This window comes from Mustela erminea, chromosome 6 (assembly GCF_009829155.1).
Source record: "Mustela erminea isolate mMusErm1 chromosome 6, mMusErm1.Pri, whole genome shotgun sequence".
NCBI lineage: Eukaryota > Metazoa > Chordata > Mammalia > Carnivora > Mustelidae > Mustela > Mustela erminea.
Genome location: NC_045619.1, coordinates 38,939,879 through 38,955,619, shown reverse-complemented (window position 1 = coordinate 38,955,619; position 15,741 = coordinate 38,939,879). Strand labels below are relative to the sequence as shown.

The 15,741-nt window shown below is 37.7% G+C and overlaps 1 protein-coding gene and 1 pseudogene across 3 annotated transcripts in view; one reads left to right on the top strand and one right to left on the bottom strand.

The window, feature by feature from the left end:
- The window catches only part of PAWR (pro-apoptotic WT1 regulator), a 112,198-nt gene that overhangs the window by 37,883 nt on the left and 58,574 nt on the right, over positions 1-15,741 (bottom strand). For all 3 annotated transcript variants that reach the window (XM_032346919.1, XM_032346921.1, XM_032346920.1), the window contains one exon: positions 2,999-3,130. In XM_032346919.1, coding sequence (XP_032202810.1) covers positions 2,999-3,130 — 132 coding nt within the window. The remainder of the gene's footprint in view (positions 1-2,998; positions 3,131-15,741) is intronic.
- Positions 150-805, top strand: LOC116592401 (annotated as a pseudogene).

Genomic DNA, 15,741 nt, shown 5'->3' with positions numbered 1-15,741 from the left:
ATTAAATGGTAAGAATGTATTATTTTTAATTTTCTATTTTTAAGAGCCATGTTGTTGTTATGTAGGCGACTCTGTAGAAAATACTCAGTAAAGCAAAGAAAGGCTCTTTCCTTTCTCTGTGGCAGCCATCAGCTCAAAGGTACGCCAAGATGGGCAAAATTGTTCCTACCAATCAGGAGTCCATTCAGGAACTAGGGAGGAAGAAGTAGTCCACTACAATGTACTTTATTCTCAGGGTGCACTGCTGGCAGTACCACCAGCTCTCTGCACTCCATGGGGCCCCTACTCAACCTGGCCCAATAAAGCACACAGACTAGGGTACAATGCCAAGCGAAGTTACGTCATATTTAGGATTCGTGCACAATGTGGAAACCACAAATGCTCAGTCCCTACAGGTGCGACCTATGGCAAGCTTGTCCACCATGGTGTTAACCAGCTAAAGTTTGCCTGAAGCCTTCAGTCTGTTACAGAGGAGTGAGCTGGACACCACTGTGGGCATCTGAAAGTCCTCGAAATTCTTACTTGGTTGGCAAAGATTCCATATACAAATTGAGGTTATCCTCATTGATCCATTCTATAAAGCTAGCAAAAGAAATCCTGACACCCAGTGGATCACCACACCAGTCCACAAGCACAGGGAGACACAAAGGCTGACATCTACAGGCCGCAAGAATGTGGCCTTGGAAAGGGTCACAAGTTTCACCACACTAATGGTGGTTCTCGCTGTGCAGCATGGGGTAGCTCCACCATTACTGCTAATATAAGTAATGTTTGTAAAATTAAAAGTGTTCTTTGTCAAAATTAGTTGTCTGCGGAATGTTCCACGAATGCACTGTCAAATTATGAAAGTTAAAGTGCAATAATGTTTGAAGACTAAAAGTGAGGGTGAGGGTACATCTTGTTTCTTATAGGAGAAACGCTTTTATCTTTGCTCTACCTTATTAAGATGTTTATATGTCAGTGTTTAAAATGCTATTTGGAGGGCGCCTGGGTGGCTCAGTGGGTTAAGCCGCTGCCTTCGGCTCAGGTCATGATCTCAGGGTCCTGGGATCGAGTCCCGCATCGGGCTCTCTGCTCGGCAGGGAGCCTGCTTCCCTCTCTCTCTCTCTACTTGTGATTTCTCTCTGTCAAATAAATAAATAAAATCTTTTTAAAATAAATAAATAAATAAAGAAAAGAAAAGAAAAGAAAATGCTATTTGGTATAACAGGTATAATACAAATTCTGTAAAAGTGAAATGCAGAAGGTAGCCATGTAGATTTGCTGGGGCGTGTAATGAAACCTACAGCTTCACTGTAGGCTGATGTTCACTGTACATCATCCGAGATGATGTGATGCTCTGCTGGTTTATTCTCAAATGGCTGTTTTTAAGGGTTTGGTAGAAACAATTTTTTTTTTTTTTAAGATTTTATTTATTTGTTTGAGAGAGAGCATTGTTGGGGGGGGGGGTGTCAGAGGGAGAAGCAGATTCCCCACAGAGATACCTGGTGCTATTTGAGTATACCAAAGTGGCATGACCAAGAATTAAAATTTTAATTCTTAATACATTTTTTAAAAGACTATTTATTTATTTGACAGACAGAGATCCCAAGTAGGCAGAGAGGCAGGCGGAGGGGTGGGGAAGGAAGTAGGCTCCCTGATGAGCCTGACAACAGGCTCCATCCCAGGACCCTGAGATCATGACCTGAGCCGAAGGTAGAGGGCTTAATCCACTGAGCCACCCAGGTGCCCCCTTAATAAACTTATTCTTAATAAAAATACTGTATTGTCTCTATTTCAATAAATTAAGCCTCTATCTTCACCTGGAATACACCCAGATTTAACTTCAATTTTGTTAAACAAAGGATACAAAGATATTTTAGACTATGAATAGTCACACAGATACTGAGAGAAACATGGCTTATTGGCTTACACCATGTCATAATAGGGTAGGTACTTCTAGTAACAACAACTTAGATACAAAGAACAGATAAACTTGCATCACTTCATCATTCTTCCCATCAGTGTATCTGCCTCAAAGAGCAGATGACAAAGAAATTTTGCACCTGCATTTCCAAACTACCTCAAAATATTTGCCTCTTTCAAATGCCTTTTTATTATAACCTTACAAAGTAATAGAGTTTATATTTAATTTTTTTCATTAATAAAATGGGGAGATATTCGATCTGCTCAGAAACACCTTTTAAAGTGATATATAATAAAATGCATTTATAAAGTCAAAACTGGAGGCACCTAGCTGCCTCAGTCAGAAGAGTATGCAACTCTTGATCTCAGGGTCACATGTTTGAGCCCCACACTGGGTACGGGAGGTTACTTGAATAAATTATTTTTTTAACATCAAAAATGAACTCTGAGAAGATGACAGAATAGTTTATGATCTCAATCATCAAATTAACATAAGATTAGATTATATCACGATCATTCCCAAATTCCAATTTAAATTAAACAATTCTGCAGAATAGTTTGCTTTCTACTGAGGCATTCTAATACGATCAACTCCCAGTTTTCTTTGCCACAAAAACCCAAAATAACAGCTAATTTGAAATTGAGTTTAATTTTACTTGTATAATTATAAAGAAGTGCTGATGTTTCTGGCAATTCACAATACTACAGTTCATTCTTTAGTTGCCTAGCTATCACTGATCAGGAACCAAGAACCATATATACTTGTATTTGAACAGAAGGAAAGTCAATGATTAAATCCATTGAAAATACTTAAATGGAGCAGATGTAACCAAAAGGAGAATGGAAAAATTATTAAAAGCTACTTAAAAATGATTGTTAAAATAGCAACTGACATCCTAGTATTTTTAGATATTCATTTGTAAACTAAAAAAATTTTAAAAATAGATTTTTAGGGGTGCCTGGCTGGCTTAGTTGGTTGAGCACATCACTCTTCATCTTAAGAGTTCACAATCAATCAACATATAGTAACTCATAATAAAATGAATTTTTAAGGTAATTCTTTAAAATTAAACTTAAATAAATAAATACTCACTTGTAGCAGGTAGGAACTGCCTGGATCTAATAAGCTGACAGCTTCATTCTGCATCGTGTTCTGTTGTGTAATTGCATCCTCACGTTTCCGCTCTTTCTGCCCTGCTTCATCATCTTCATATTCATCTAAGCACTAGAAGAAAAAATAGTTTCCATTTTATTTCCAGATATACTAACAGATTGTATTGACAGTATGTGAAGATACATTTGGATAGCATTAAAAAAGTATCTGTGCATTCAGAAACTAATTTATGTGATAATGGTGTTCCTTTCAGTAATATGTACATTTAATTCCTGTAAATTAAATTACCTGCTTAAACCCCAAACTCCACATTCACACCCCTGACAACTTATCTTTCCTCTAGACTCTAAATAGCAGTGAGAAAGCTTGCTTAAAAGGCAAGGTTCTTTCTTTCACATTCATCCAACAAGTAAATGAAAGGTGTCTACCTTTAAAAAGGCACTTTTCAGAGGGTAACAAATGATATACCCAAAACATGGAATTTATAGTCTAGTGGGAAGTTAACACAGAAGATGTAAGATATACAGAGATATAGATATAGATGCAAATAACTCAATGATAAAGGCCATTTTCCACCTTAGTACTACCTAAAAGTATACACAGAAAGAGTATTTTCACCTGGGGAATAGTCTTCTATAAAAACTCTGTAGCAGAGTTTATAATTTAAAAAATGGGTAAAATTTAGAACTGCGGATATAGAAAAAAGAAAATTTCAGATGGTGGGAAGAGCATATGGAAAGGTTGTTGCTAAAAAGCTGAATCAACATCTGCCATTATCAATTTCCATACCCTACAGAAAAAAAAGTCATAAATAGAAACAAATTTCTATTCATTACAGCCATTGTGGAATGGGCTATCTGTTCCTTGCAAATGAACACATTCTTTTTTTTTTTAAGATTTTATTTATTTCTTTGAGAGAGAGAGAACAAGAGAGCACAAAAGCAGGGAGAACAGCTGAGGGAGAGGGAAAAGCAGGCAGCCCTAAGTGAGAGTCGATCCCAAGGACCTGGGATCACGACTTGAGCCAAAGGCAGATGCTTAACCGACTCAGACACCTAGGCACCCCTACAACTGAAAACATTCTTAACCAATATCGCCCTAAAGGGTTCTGTGAGACATGAAAAATAATGTTTCAGCAGGCAGCCTGTAAATAAGAAGGCACTAACAAAAGAAACAGGACCTACAAATTATAAAAAGAGAAAAAAAGTTAAGTTACATCACTGGGAAAACCAAGAAGGGACACTGGAGTGTCTGGAATAGGAGGGACACAGTAGATAAGCAGCACATTCAAAGACACAAGGTTCACGATGGGGGATATGGAAGAAAGCGCCTGAGATGGAGTCTTAAAAATTACAATGATATGGAAAGGAAGTGAGGGGAAAGAATGAAATCTCCTGCTCTCCCTATAGTGGAACTGACTGTGTGTACAAGTGTCTTCTGGCCCTAAATGGGACTTGGGTTATTGGTACAAAAAAAAAAAAAAAATTATGATACTGAGGCTACTTGACTCTGAACCAGGAGACTAGTGTATTTGGTCATGATCCATGAAATTACAGCAGGCTAACATGGTTAGTTTGCAAGCAGGTGAGATCTCAAACCCTTCACAGTTCTTGACAGAGGTGAAGACTGGAAAGGCAATGCTCTGATCACAAAAAACACAAATAACCTGAGAAGTGTGGACTTTTCACTATGTAACACAGAAAGATGTTATGGTGCTACAATTGATGCAGGGGTGGGGGGCACGTGGGAGGCTCAGATGGTTAAGCATCTGCTTTGCGCTCAGGTCATGATCTCCAAATCCTGGGATCCAGCCCCATGTCTGGCTCCTGGCTCAGTAGGGAGTCTGCTTCCCCCTCTCCCTCTGCTTCTCCCCACCCCCTGACTGTGGTCTCTCTCTCTTTCTCAAATGAATAAATAAAATCTTTAAAAAAAAAAAAACTGATTTTGGAAATAGAACCTATATAAAAAGCAGTTCAGAGTGGAAATTAACAGGGACCAAAAGTGGAGAGTAGACAACAAAGCAGACAATTTGATCCTATGAAAAATACCATATCCTAGGTAGAACACAGAATCAGTTAAAAGAAATCTAATAAAGGGTACTAAACTTTAAGAAACTAGTCCCGATTAGAAAAAGAATCTCTTAGGACTCTTTAGAGAACCTTTCTCAGACCAACAGATGGTATCATGTTTAATGGCAAAATATCAATAAAATTTAAAAGCAAAATCAGACTTAAAACACTGATGATATCCATTCTACTATAAACAGAGTTATTAACATCATTCTGGAGGTGCTATCTGATAAATCCAGGTAAGAAAAATAAAAGATTTCAGCAATAGGAAGAAGGCAAAATTCCATCACTTCAGATGATACAATGTTGAAATAACATAAAAATCTTAGAATTATTAAAGTTCATTACAATGGTTTTTATAGACGTATACAAAAATTGCTTCCCAAAGTAACATCAACAGCCAGACTGTATAATTTTAATAATAACTATAAAAATAAGTCAAAAAACTTTATGAAAAAAACTACACAATTAAAATCAATTCGTACATTGAGAAAAACCTAATATTGTGAAGATGTCAATTATCTGTAAACCAATTTATAAGTTGAATAAAAATCCCAATCAAAATCTTAAGGAAATTATTTGGAAAGTAGGGGTAACCATCTGGATAAAGACATAAACATCCAGAAAACTTAACTTTTTAAAAAAGTTATGACAAAACAATCATTCTAACATTAAAATATATAAAACCACAATAATAAAAACTTTGTAATCGAGGTCCTAGAATAGAAAAGAGAATAAAGTAAAGGAATTTCTCAATACACATTACTGAGATAAAAGGTCATTTAATGCAAAGTGGGGGCTGAGAAGCAAGTGTATAAGATCTGGAAAAAATAAAGAGTAATCTCATCTCTAGGCTTCTACTCCATGAAAAGAATCATCTCATTCTCCAGTACCTGGACTGCAAAAACCCCTGACCTTGGGATCAAATGTCAGTAGTATAACGCTAGAACTCTTAAATCCTAACGTAGTGTAAACAGAAAATTAAAGCTGAAGCAGACAGCCATGAACTCCCTGAGCACTGGAATATTATTTTATTTATCTTTGTTTTCATTTTCTGAGATCCAGTCCCTCAACACTAACCTCCCTTCCTTCCACTACCTCAATAAATGTATGCTCCCTTACCAACACTTTAAAAAGAAGAAAAAAAAATTCAGTAAATGCTTGATAAATGAATGAATGAGTTACCAAGATGAAACAAATCAGGGAGATGGACTATAGCACCCCAAGATAAAATAGAACATTCTTTTCTGTGGCAACACTGTTACCCACTGACCTGGGAGCCTATTCATCACACACACTATCTCTGAGAAGAATGTGCGCATAGTACTTCCAGGCAGCTTGGATTATATGATGAATCACAACTTCCCTCCAAGGTTCTTATAGCAACCCGTAGAATTCTTTTAGCAACAAGCATCCTACAAATTCTCTAAGCTATCTTATGTAACTGGGATAAATACACCTAGAGGAAACTTTGGTGGAAATGGTGAGAAGAAAGAATGAAAGCAAAAAAGAATTGAGTCAGTGGACCAAAGTGGGTTAAGACATTTTCCACTTCTATTGCTTTTTTTTTTTTTTAAGATTTTATTTATTTATTTGACAGATCACAAGTAGGCAGAGAAGCAGGCAGAGAGAGAGAGGAGGAAGCAGGCTCCCCACTGAGCAGAGAGCCTGATTTGGGGCTCAATCCCAGGACCCTGGGATCATGACCTGAGCCGAAGGCAGAGGCTTTAACCCACTGAGCCACCCAGGCGCCCCTCCACTTTTATTTCTTGCAAAGATTAAGAATTCTCTACATGCACAGCTGATGGTATCCTTAATGGAGACAGAGTTATTTTGGGTTTTTTTAAAAAACATTTTTTCATTTTTAAGTAATTTTTAAGTAATCTTAAAAATTAAATTAATTTTTAAGTAATCTTAAAAATTAAATTAATTTTTAAGTAATCGCTATACCCACCATAGGGCTCAAATTTACAACCCCGAGATCAAGAGTCACATGCTCTATTTAGACAGCCAGTCGTCCCAAGAGTAATTTTTTTTTAAAGATTTTATTCCTTTATTTGACAGAAATTACAAGTAGGCAGAGAGGCAGGCAGAGAGAGAGACGAAGGGAAGCAGGCTCCCTGCTGAGCAGAGAGTCCAATGCGGGGCTCAATCCCAGAAACCTCAGATCGTGACCTGAGCGGAAGGCAGAGGCTTAACCCACTGAGCCACTCAGGCGCCCCCAAGAGTAATTTTAAAATAAGTACTAGCAAGAGAGAACCAAAAAGAACTCAAACATGTTTTAAAGTTTATTTCTGGGCACTTGGGTGGCTCAGTGGTCAAGCCTCTGCCTTTGACTCCAGCCGTATCTCAGGACCCTGGGATCAAGCCCCGTATCAGGCTCTCTGCTCATCAGGGAGCCTGCTTCCCCTCCCCTTCTGCCTGCCTCTCTGCCTACCTGTGATTCTGTCAAATAAATAAATAAAATCTTTTTTAAAAATTCAGTTTCTTTCTACTAATCAAAAGCTTTTTATCTGAGAGAGAAAAAGAGGAGATGAAAATAAATGCTGGTTCTATATTATAATTACACCAATGTGTAACTCAATGCACTCTCTTCCCAGCTCTTATTTCTAGATAAATGTAATCACGTCAAAGTTACTGTGTCCTTTTATATAGAATAGAGAGAACCGCATGAGAACAGGGTTAACAATTATTTTAAATTGAAACCAAAAAGCTTTATGAAATGACATTTTTTAAACAAAGTGAGAGTAAGTATCATTGATTGTCACCAAGCTCTTTACTATTTCCAAAACTGCATTTTGGAGCACCAGTATTTTGGCAAATAAAACAAAAGTATGATTTCTCTCTCTCTTTTTTTTTTTTGTGGCCATATAATATACCTTGTCTTTATTTCCTTCTTTTCAGTGTTCCAGAATTCATTGTTTATGCACCACACCCAGTGCAACATGTGCCCTCCATAACACCCACCACCAGGCTCACCCAACCCTCCATCCTCCTCCCCTCCAAAACCCTCAGTTTGTTTCTCAGAGTCCACAGCCTCTCATGGTTTGTCTCCCACTCCAATTTCCCCCAACTCACTTCTCCTCTCCATCTCCCCATGTCTTCCGTGTTATTCCTTATGCTCCACAAGCAAAACCATATAATTGACTCTCTCTGCTTGACTTATTTCACTCAGCATAATCTCCTCCAGTCCCATCCATGTTGATACAAAAGTTGGGTATTCATCCTTTCTGATGGAGGCATAATACTCCATTAGTATATATAGACCATATCTTCTTTATTCATTCATCCGTTAAAGGGCATTTTGGTTTTTTCCACAGTTTGGTGACTGTGGCCATTGCTGCTATGAACATTGGGGTACAGATGGCCCTTCTTTTCACTACATCTGTATCTTTGGGGTAAATACCCAATAGTGCAATTGCAGGGTCATAGGGAAGCCCTATTTTTAATTGCTTAAGGAATCTCCATACTGTTTTCCAAAGTGGCTGCACCAACTTGCATTCCCACTAACAGTGTAAGATGGTTCCCCTTTCTCCATACCCTCTCCAACATGTTGGACAAACAACATGTTTGTTGTCTAACAAACATGTTGTTTACTGTCCTAACTTTGGCCATTCTGTTTTAAAGTGTGTTGTAAGGTGGTATCTCAATGTGGTTTTGATTTGAATCTCCCTGATGGCTATGATGATGAAACATTTTTTCATGTGTCTGTTAGCCATCTGTATGTCTTTCTTTGAGAAGTGTCTGTTCATGTCTTCTGACCATTTTTTGACATGATTACATGTGTCCTATTGCAAATATCTTCTCCCGTTCCATGGGTTGCCTCTTTTTGTTGTTGTTGACTGTTTCCTTTGCTGTACAGAAGCTTTTGATCTTGAGGAAGTCCTAAAAGTTCATTTTCACTTTTCTTTCCTTTGCCTTTGGAGACGTATCTTGAAAGAAGTTGCTGTGGCCCATGTCAAAGAGGTTACTGCCTATGTTCTCCTTTAGGATTCTGATGGATTCCTGCCTCCAGCTGAGGTCTTTTATCCATTCCCAGTTTATCTTTGTGTATGGTATAAGAGAATGGTCGAGTTTCAGTCTTCTATACATATAGCTGTCCAATTTTCCCAGCACCATTTGTTGAAGAGACTATCTTTTATCCTAGTATATTTTTTCCTAGTTTGTCGAAGATTATTTGGCCATAGAGTTGCGGGTCCATATCTAGACTCTCTACTCTGTTCCAGACCCGTTTTGTTTTTCTTTTTCAACATTTCCTTAGCAATTTGGGGTCCCCTTCTGGTTCATATGAATTTTAGGATTGTTTGTTCCAGCTCTTTGAAAATGGTATTGAAATTATAGACTGCTCTAGGCAGTATACACATTTTAACAATGCTTATTCTTCCGATCCATGAGCATGGACTAGCCTTCCATCTTTTTGTGTCTTCAATTTCTTTCATAAGTGTTCTGTAGTTCCTTGAGTACAGATCCTTTACCTCTTTGGTTAGGTTTATTCCCAGGTATCTTATGGTTCTTGGTGCTATAGTAAATGGAATCAATCCTCTAATTTCCCTTTCTGTATTTTCATTGTTAGTGTATAACAAAGTAACTGATTTCTGTACATTGATTTTGTATCCTGCCACATTACTGAATTGCTGTATGAGTTCTAGTAGTTTGGGCTGGAGTCTTTTGGGTTTTCCATATAAAAGTACCATGTCATCTGTGAAGAGAGAGAGTTTGACTTCTTCATTGCCAACTGGAATACCTTTGTTTCTTCTTGTTGTCTGAATGCTGTTGCTAGGACTAGTACTATGTTGAAACAAGACTGGCAAGGAGTGGGCATCCTTGTCATGTTCATGATCTCAAAGGGAAGGCTGTCAGCTTTTCCCCATTGAGGATGATATTCGCCATGGGGTTTTCATAGATTTCATGAGGTTGAGGAATGTTCCCTCTATCCCTATACTTTGAAGCGTTTTAATCAGGAACGAATGCTGTATCTTGTCAAATGCTTTTTCTGTATCATTGAGAGGACCATGAGGTTCTTCTCTCTTCTCTTGATTTGTTCTATCACATTGATTGATTTGTGAATGTTGAACCACTCCTGCATCCCATGGATAAATCCTACCTGGTCATGGTAGATAATCTTTTTAATGTATTGTTGGATCCTATTAGCTAGGATCTTGTTGAGAATCTTAGCATCCATATTCATCAGGGATGTTGGTCTGAAATTCTCCTTTCTGGTGGGTTCTTTGCCTGGTTTGGGATCAGGGTAATGCTGGCTTCATAAAAAAGAGTCTGGAAGTTTTCCTTCTGCTTCTATTTTTTGAAAAAGCTTCAGGAGAATAGGTATTATTTCTTCTTTGAATGTTTGGTAGAATTCCCCAGGGAATTCTTCAGGTCCTGGGCTCTTGTTTTTGGGAGGTTTTTGATCACTGCTTCCATCTCCTTACTAGATACTGGTCTATTCAGGTTGTCAATTTCTTCCTGATTCAGTTTTGGAAGTTTATAGGTTTCCAGAAACGCATCCGTTTCGTCTACGTTGCTTAACTTATTGGCATATAACTGTTGATGATAATTTCTGATGATTATTTCTATTTCCTTGGTGTTAGTCGCGATCTCTCCCTTTTCATTCATAATTTTATTAATTTGGGTCCTCTCTCTTTTCTTTTGGATTAGTTTCGCCAATGGTTTATCGATCTTATTCTTTCAAAAAACCAGCTTCTAGTTTCGTTGATGTGTTCTACTGTATGTCTAGTTTCTATCTCATTGATCTCTGCGCTAAGCTTGATTATTTCCCTTCTTGTATGGGAGTTGGCTTAATTTGTTGTTGATGTCCAGTTGTTGTTGTCCAGTTCTTTAAGGTGTAAAGAAAACTGGTGTATTCTGGATTTTTTCAATTTTTTTGAGGGAGGCTCGGATGGCTATGTATTTCCCCCTTAGGACCGCCTTTGCTGTATCCCATAGGTTTTGGACTGAAGTGCCTTCATTCTCATTGTTTACCATGAATTGTTTAAGTTACTTCTTTGGTTTCCTGGTTGAACCAAACATTCTTAAGCAAGGTGGTTTTAGCTTCCGGGTGTTTGAATCCCTTTCAAACTCTTCCTTGTGGTTGAGTTCCAGTTTCAAAGCACTGTGGTCTGAGAATATGCAGGGAATAATCTCCATCTTTTGGTATAAGTTGAGTCCTGATTTGTGACCAGAGGTCTATTCTGGAGAAAGTTCCAGAGAACTTTTTTTAACCTATTTAACCTTTTTTAACCTCATCACAACGAAAGGTTCAATACAACAAATTCCAAATAATAACCTTTTAACTTGAACTTTTTTTTTATACATGTACCTGTGTTTTCTTTTTTCTTTTCTACTTTTTTTAATATTCATATAGAGATAAGCTTCAAGGGTAATCCTCTTTCCCAATCAATACTATCCCTATATACTATCCCTATAAATAAACCAGTTTTAATCCCCCTTTATCTCTGGAAAGTTGAGCCCTTTAACAAAGATATCAAGATACACCCAGGAAGAATCAAATAACCTTCCCCCACACTGAGGATTTATAACACCCTCCCATCTTTTCTTCTGCTTCTGTATATTGGTTTTTCTGGTAATATATAAATGTTCTGGGTAATATGTAAATCTTATACTTGGGGTTCATTTTGGCAGGGTTCTTTTTCCTTGTCATTTACTTTTGTCGGTTTTTTTGTCTGTTTTTGTTTGTATACCTTATAATTCTTACCTTTGGGGCCCATTCTGGTTTGGTCTTCTTTCTCTTTCTCTTTCTCTCTCTCTCTCTCTCTCTTTTTTTCTGTCTCTCTCTTCCTCTCTCTTTTTTTCCTTTTCTTTCTTTTTGGTGGGGAGTCCAATAGCTCGGAAGTGTGCCAGGGTGCACCTTGCCCAGATCACGGTTGATACATTCAGCTACACATCCCCTCAGCCATCTCTCACCAAAATGACTAGGAGGAGGAATGCCCAACAGAGGAAAAATTCAAAGACTGTGCCCTCTCCATCAGAGCTATTGGATATGGATATAAACAGTATGTTGGAAAGGGAATTCAGGGTAACAATTATCCAGGCAATGGCTAGGTTGGAGAAAACCATTAATGACAACATGGAATGGATTAGGGCAGAAACGAAAAAGTCACCAAGGGAAGAAGTTAAAAATGCTATCAAGGAGTTCCAATCTAATCTAAAATTCTCTAATAGCTAGGGTAAATGAGGCAGAAGATAGAATTAGTGATCTGAAGGATGAACCCAGAGAAAAAGGATCAGGAGAAGGCCTGAACAAACAGCTTAGAAGCCATGAAAACAGAATTAGGGGAAATAAATGACTCCATGAAACGTTCTAGTGTCAGAATTATGGGAATCACTGAGGGGGAGGAGAAAGAAAGAAGACTAGAAGATATAGCTGAACAAATTCTCCATGAAAATCTTCCCAATCTGGGAACAGAACCAGCATTCCTGTCCTAGGGCAGAAAGGTCTCCCCACCAAGATCATAGAATCCTAGAAAGACCTCAAGACACCTGATTGTGAAACTGATGAAATCATAATTTTAGACAGGAGCCCTTGAGAGCAGCTAGGGGGAAGAGATTCCTCACGTACAGAGGAAGGCCCATCAGAATAACGTCAGACCTATACTGAAATACCTAAGATACTGATGATAAACACTGAGCTAATATGTCATTTGAGATCTGCTTCAAAATAACACAAGAAATAAAATGGGTAGTGTGTGGTGCGTATAGATAAAACTTGCCAGAAGTTGATAACTGTTGAAGCTGAAGGAGGCATACATGGAGAACCTCATTACAACATTTTCCTTAATTTTGTACATGATTAAAAGTCCCATAAGTTTTTTTAAAAAGCAGTAAAATTTAACTGACCATTTACTAAATAACTAAAACTAGATAAATATTTATTCTAAGGGCATTTGGGTGGTTCAGTTATTAGGCGGCTGCCTTAGGCTCAGATCATGAACCCAGACTCCTGTGATGGAGCCCCGCATCAGCTCCCTGCTTGGTGGGAAGCCTGCTTCTCCCTCTCCCGCTTCCTCTGCTTTTGTTCCCTCTCTATCAAGTAAATAAATAAAATCTTTAAAATATACATATATTTTATGCTAAGTAACACAACTCTTCTGCTTCTAGAGAATAAAATGATGGAGTATTATTCACAAAGTGTTTTCCAAGAAATGGGAATGTTTGCAATTTCATGCAGAGTGAAAAAAAGATATGAAAATTCACTCAGCACATCACAACCCCAGAATTTTTATGAAGAAAAACAGAACAGAAAATATCAAAGAACACTTTTTTGTACAACTTTTGTTTTAGATTGTCTGTGAATGCACTGCCTCACTTAGTACAAGATAGAATTAGTAAAAAGTTGCAGGGAAAAGAGTGGCTATGAGTTGACAATGGCTATAGCTAGATGACAGTTGGATAAGCATTTATCTACCCTACAGTTCTATATATGTGTATTTTTATTTTTTATTTTTTAACTTTAAAGAGACTTTCTGGAGGGATTCTATCAGATCTTATTTCCACATCTACTTTGGATACTGACAGCAGGCCAAGCTTCCCTGGGTTTCATCCATCACTGTACAGACCCTCATTTCCATCTTATTCTGTACATTCTATAATCTGCTTCAATCCTATATCCCCCTCCTCTCCATTCCAAATCATCCCATTGTATCCTCTGAATTCCTGTAGATTAATATTTTGCTCTCCTCAACTGCAGAATGAAGTCTTGCTGGCTCCCTGAAAAATCCCTTTCCCCTATGGCTGTCTCAATTGAAAGCTATTTGTGTTTTAATTTCTCTAGTGTCAAAAAAAAAAAAAAAAATGTCTCTAGTGTCTTCTCTGACTACCTATCTAGAACAAGTCTCTCCTTTGGTCACAAAGCGCTAGCCCAGTGATTCTCCTTCAGTCAATACCACTCCCTACAAGGCATGGAATTTTTTGAAGGCATTTTTGGCCATATTGATGACTAAGCCATGCTACTGGTTTATGGATCAGAGGCATGGAATGAATATCTTGCAATTGAAAAAACTAGTCCCTCTAAGAAAGAACTGACCCATATCCCATTCAAACCGCAGAATATAATACTGAACAGTCCATGCAGGTGAAAAACCCATTATTATAATTATCTGAGCCTAGACATATTCTACCTCTAAAACACAGTATGTTTTGGGGGTGGTTTACAGCATTTTAAAATATATAGAGATCTTTCCAGGAAGACAATTATATCCTGTAAACAATATTTTGTTAGTAATCTTATGAAAAAATTTGCTTGACATTTCAGAAAATGTCACTAACAGCAAAACTATTCATGGTATTTGAGTCATTAATAAAGCACACTTTTATCAGTCCAAAACAAAGTTTGAAAGCCACTGCATTATGTTTTGATAGCTCTAAGACTTTGCGTAAGGCAACAGATTCCACCATCACAATAGCAACATCACCACAGTATATCACACTTATTACAAAACATGGCAGATATAGTATATATTCGATGTTTGCCGAACTAAATACTGGGTTGCATAGTGAAAAGACAAGACTAGACTGAACCAGGTTAAAAAGGACACTGAAACTAAGGAGAAGTTAGGGCTTAAAGTCCTAAACACAAAGTAACCAGACAATCATCACTTAATTTCTTGAACAAATGAGAGACATACTGGTTTTTCAAAGACTAACCACAGAGTGATATATATATGTGAAATACGCAAATAAACTTGGCTTAGAACTCTTAAGGCTGTAGTTTCCTACTACTAAAATTTTTATGACTATACCTCAAAGGCTGTGGGGTTTTTTACTTCTTTTCAGTTCAAACTCATTTCCCTTTTATTAAAGTCCAAGTTACCATTATATCGTTTGGTATTTAATAAAGGAAAACTTGTTCAAATAAGGTAAAATGTCATCCAGGATGACATCCTGGATGACGAACCATCATCCATGTCCATGATGACCATGGAGTATTTCCAAATACTGGAAATCAGTATTTCCAGGTGGTTGTTTGCAGCCAAGTAGCATCATGCATAAATCTTTAAGAAGCCCATCTATGAAGTTTATACTTTGTCCAGGCCCAATTCCTCTGGAGTGGAGATTCTCAGTTTAAAGTTGATCTAAGCTCCTGAATGACTTAGGGGTAGATTTCCTTATGAGGTCCTACTTTGTTCTTAACAGTCTCTAGGATGAAAACTACACTAGCAAAATCATTTCACCACCTACATGCCAGCAAAGCAGCAACATTGATTTTGGATTCTGGAACCAGATCATAGCCAACAAGCATGTTCATCCCTTCACAATTTCCAGGCATCAATATCTGGCTTATAGAAGTATGTCACCCAATGAGCATCAAATTCCTCATCTGTTTCCTCTGACCCACAAGAGTAGCAGCAAAATGGACAGTGGCAGTGGGGCAGGGGGCCTGGGACCAGGTACAGGAAGCCTCAAGGGCTGGTAACGGCCATTATAGCTACTGCTACAGTACAAAAGAGAACAACGCCAAGCCTAATGGTGAAGTCAGCATGTACTTTATCTATGTCAAGGTTTTTAATATATCAAAAATGTAGTAGGTTCATAGAATAAAATACTAAAAAGGATCCAATTCATAGCCACTTTTCCTTATCAATTTTATAAGGCAGAATTCCATGAAATTTAGGAGTTCAGAAAAAGCAATCAACATAC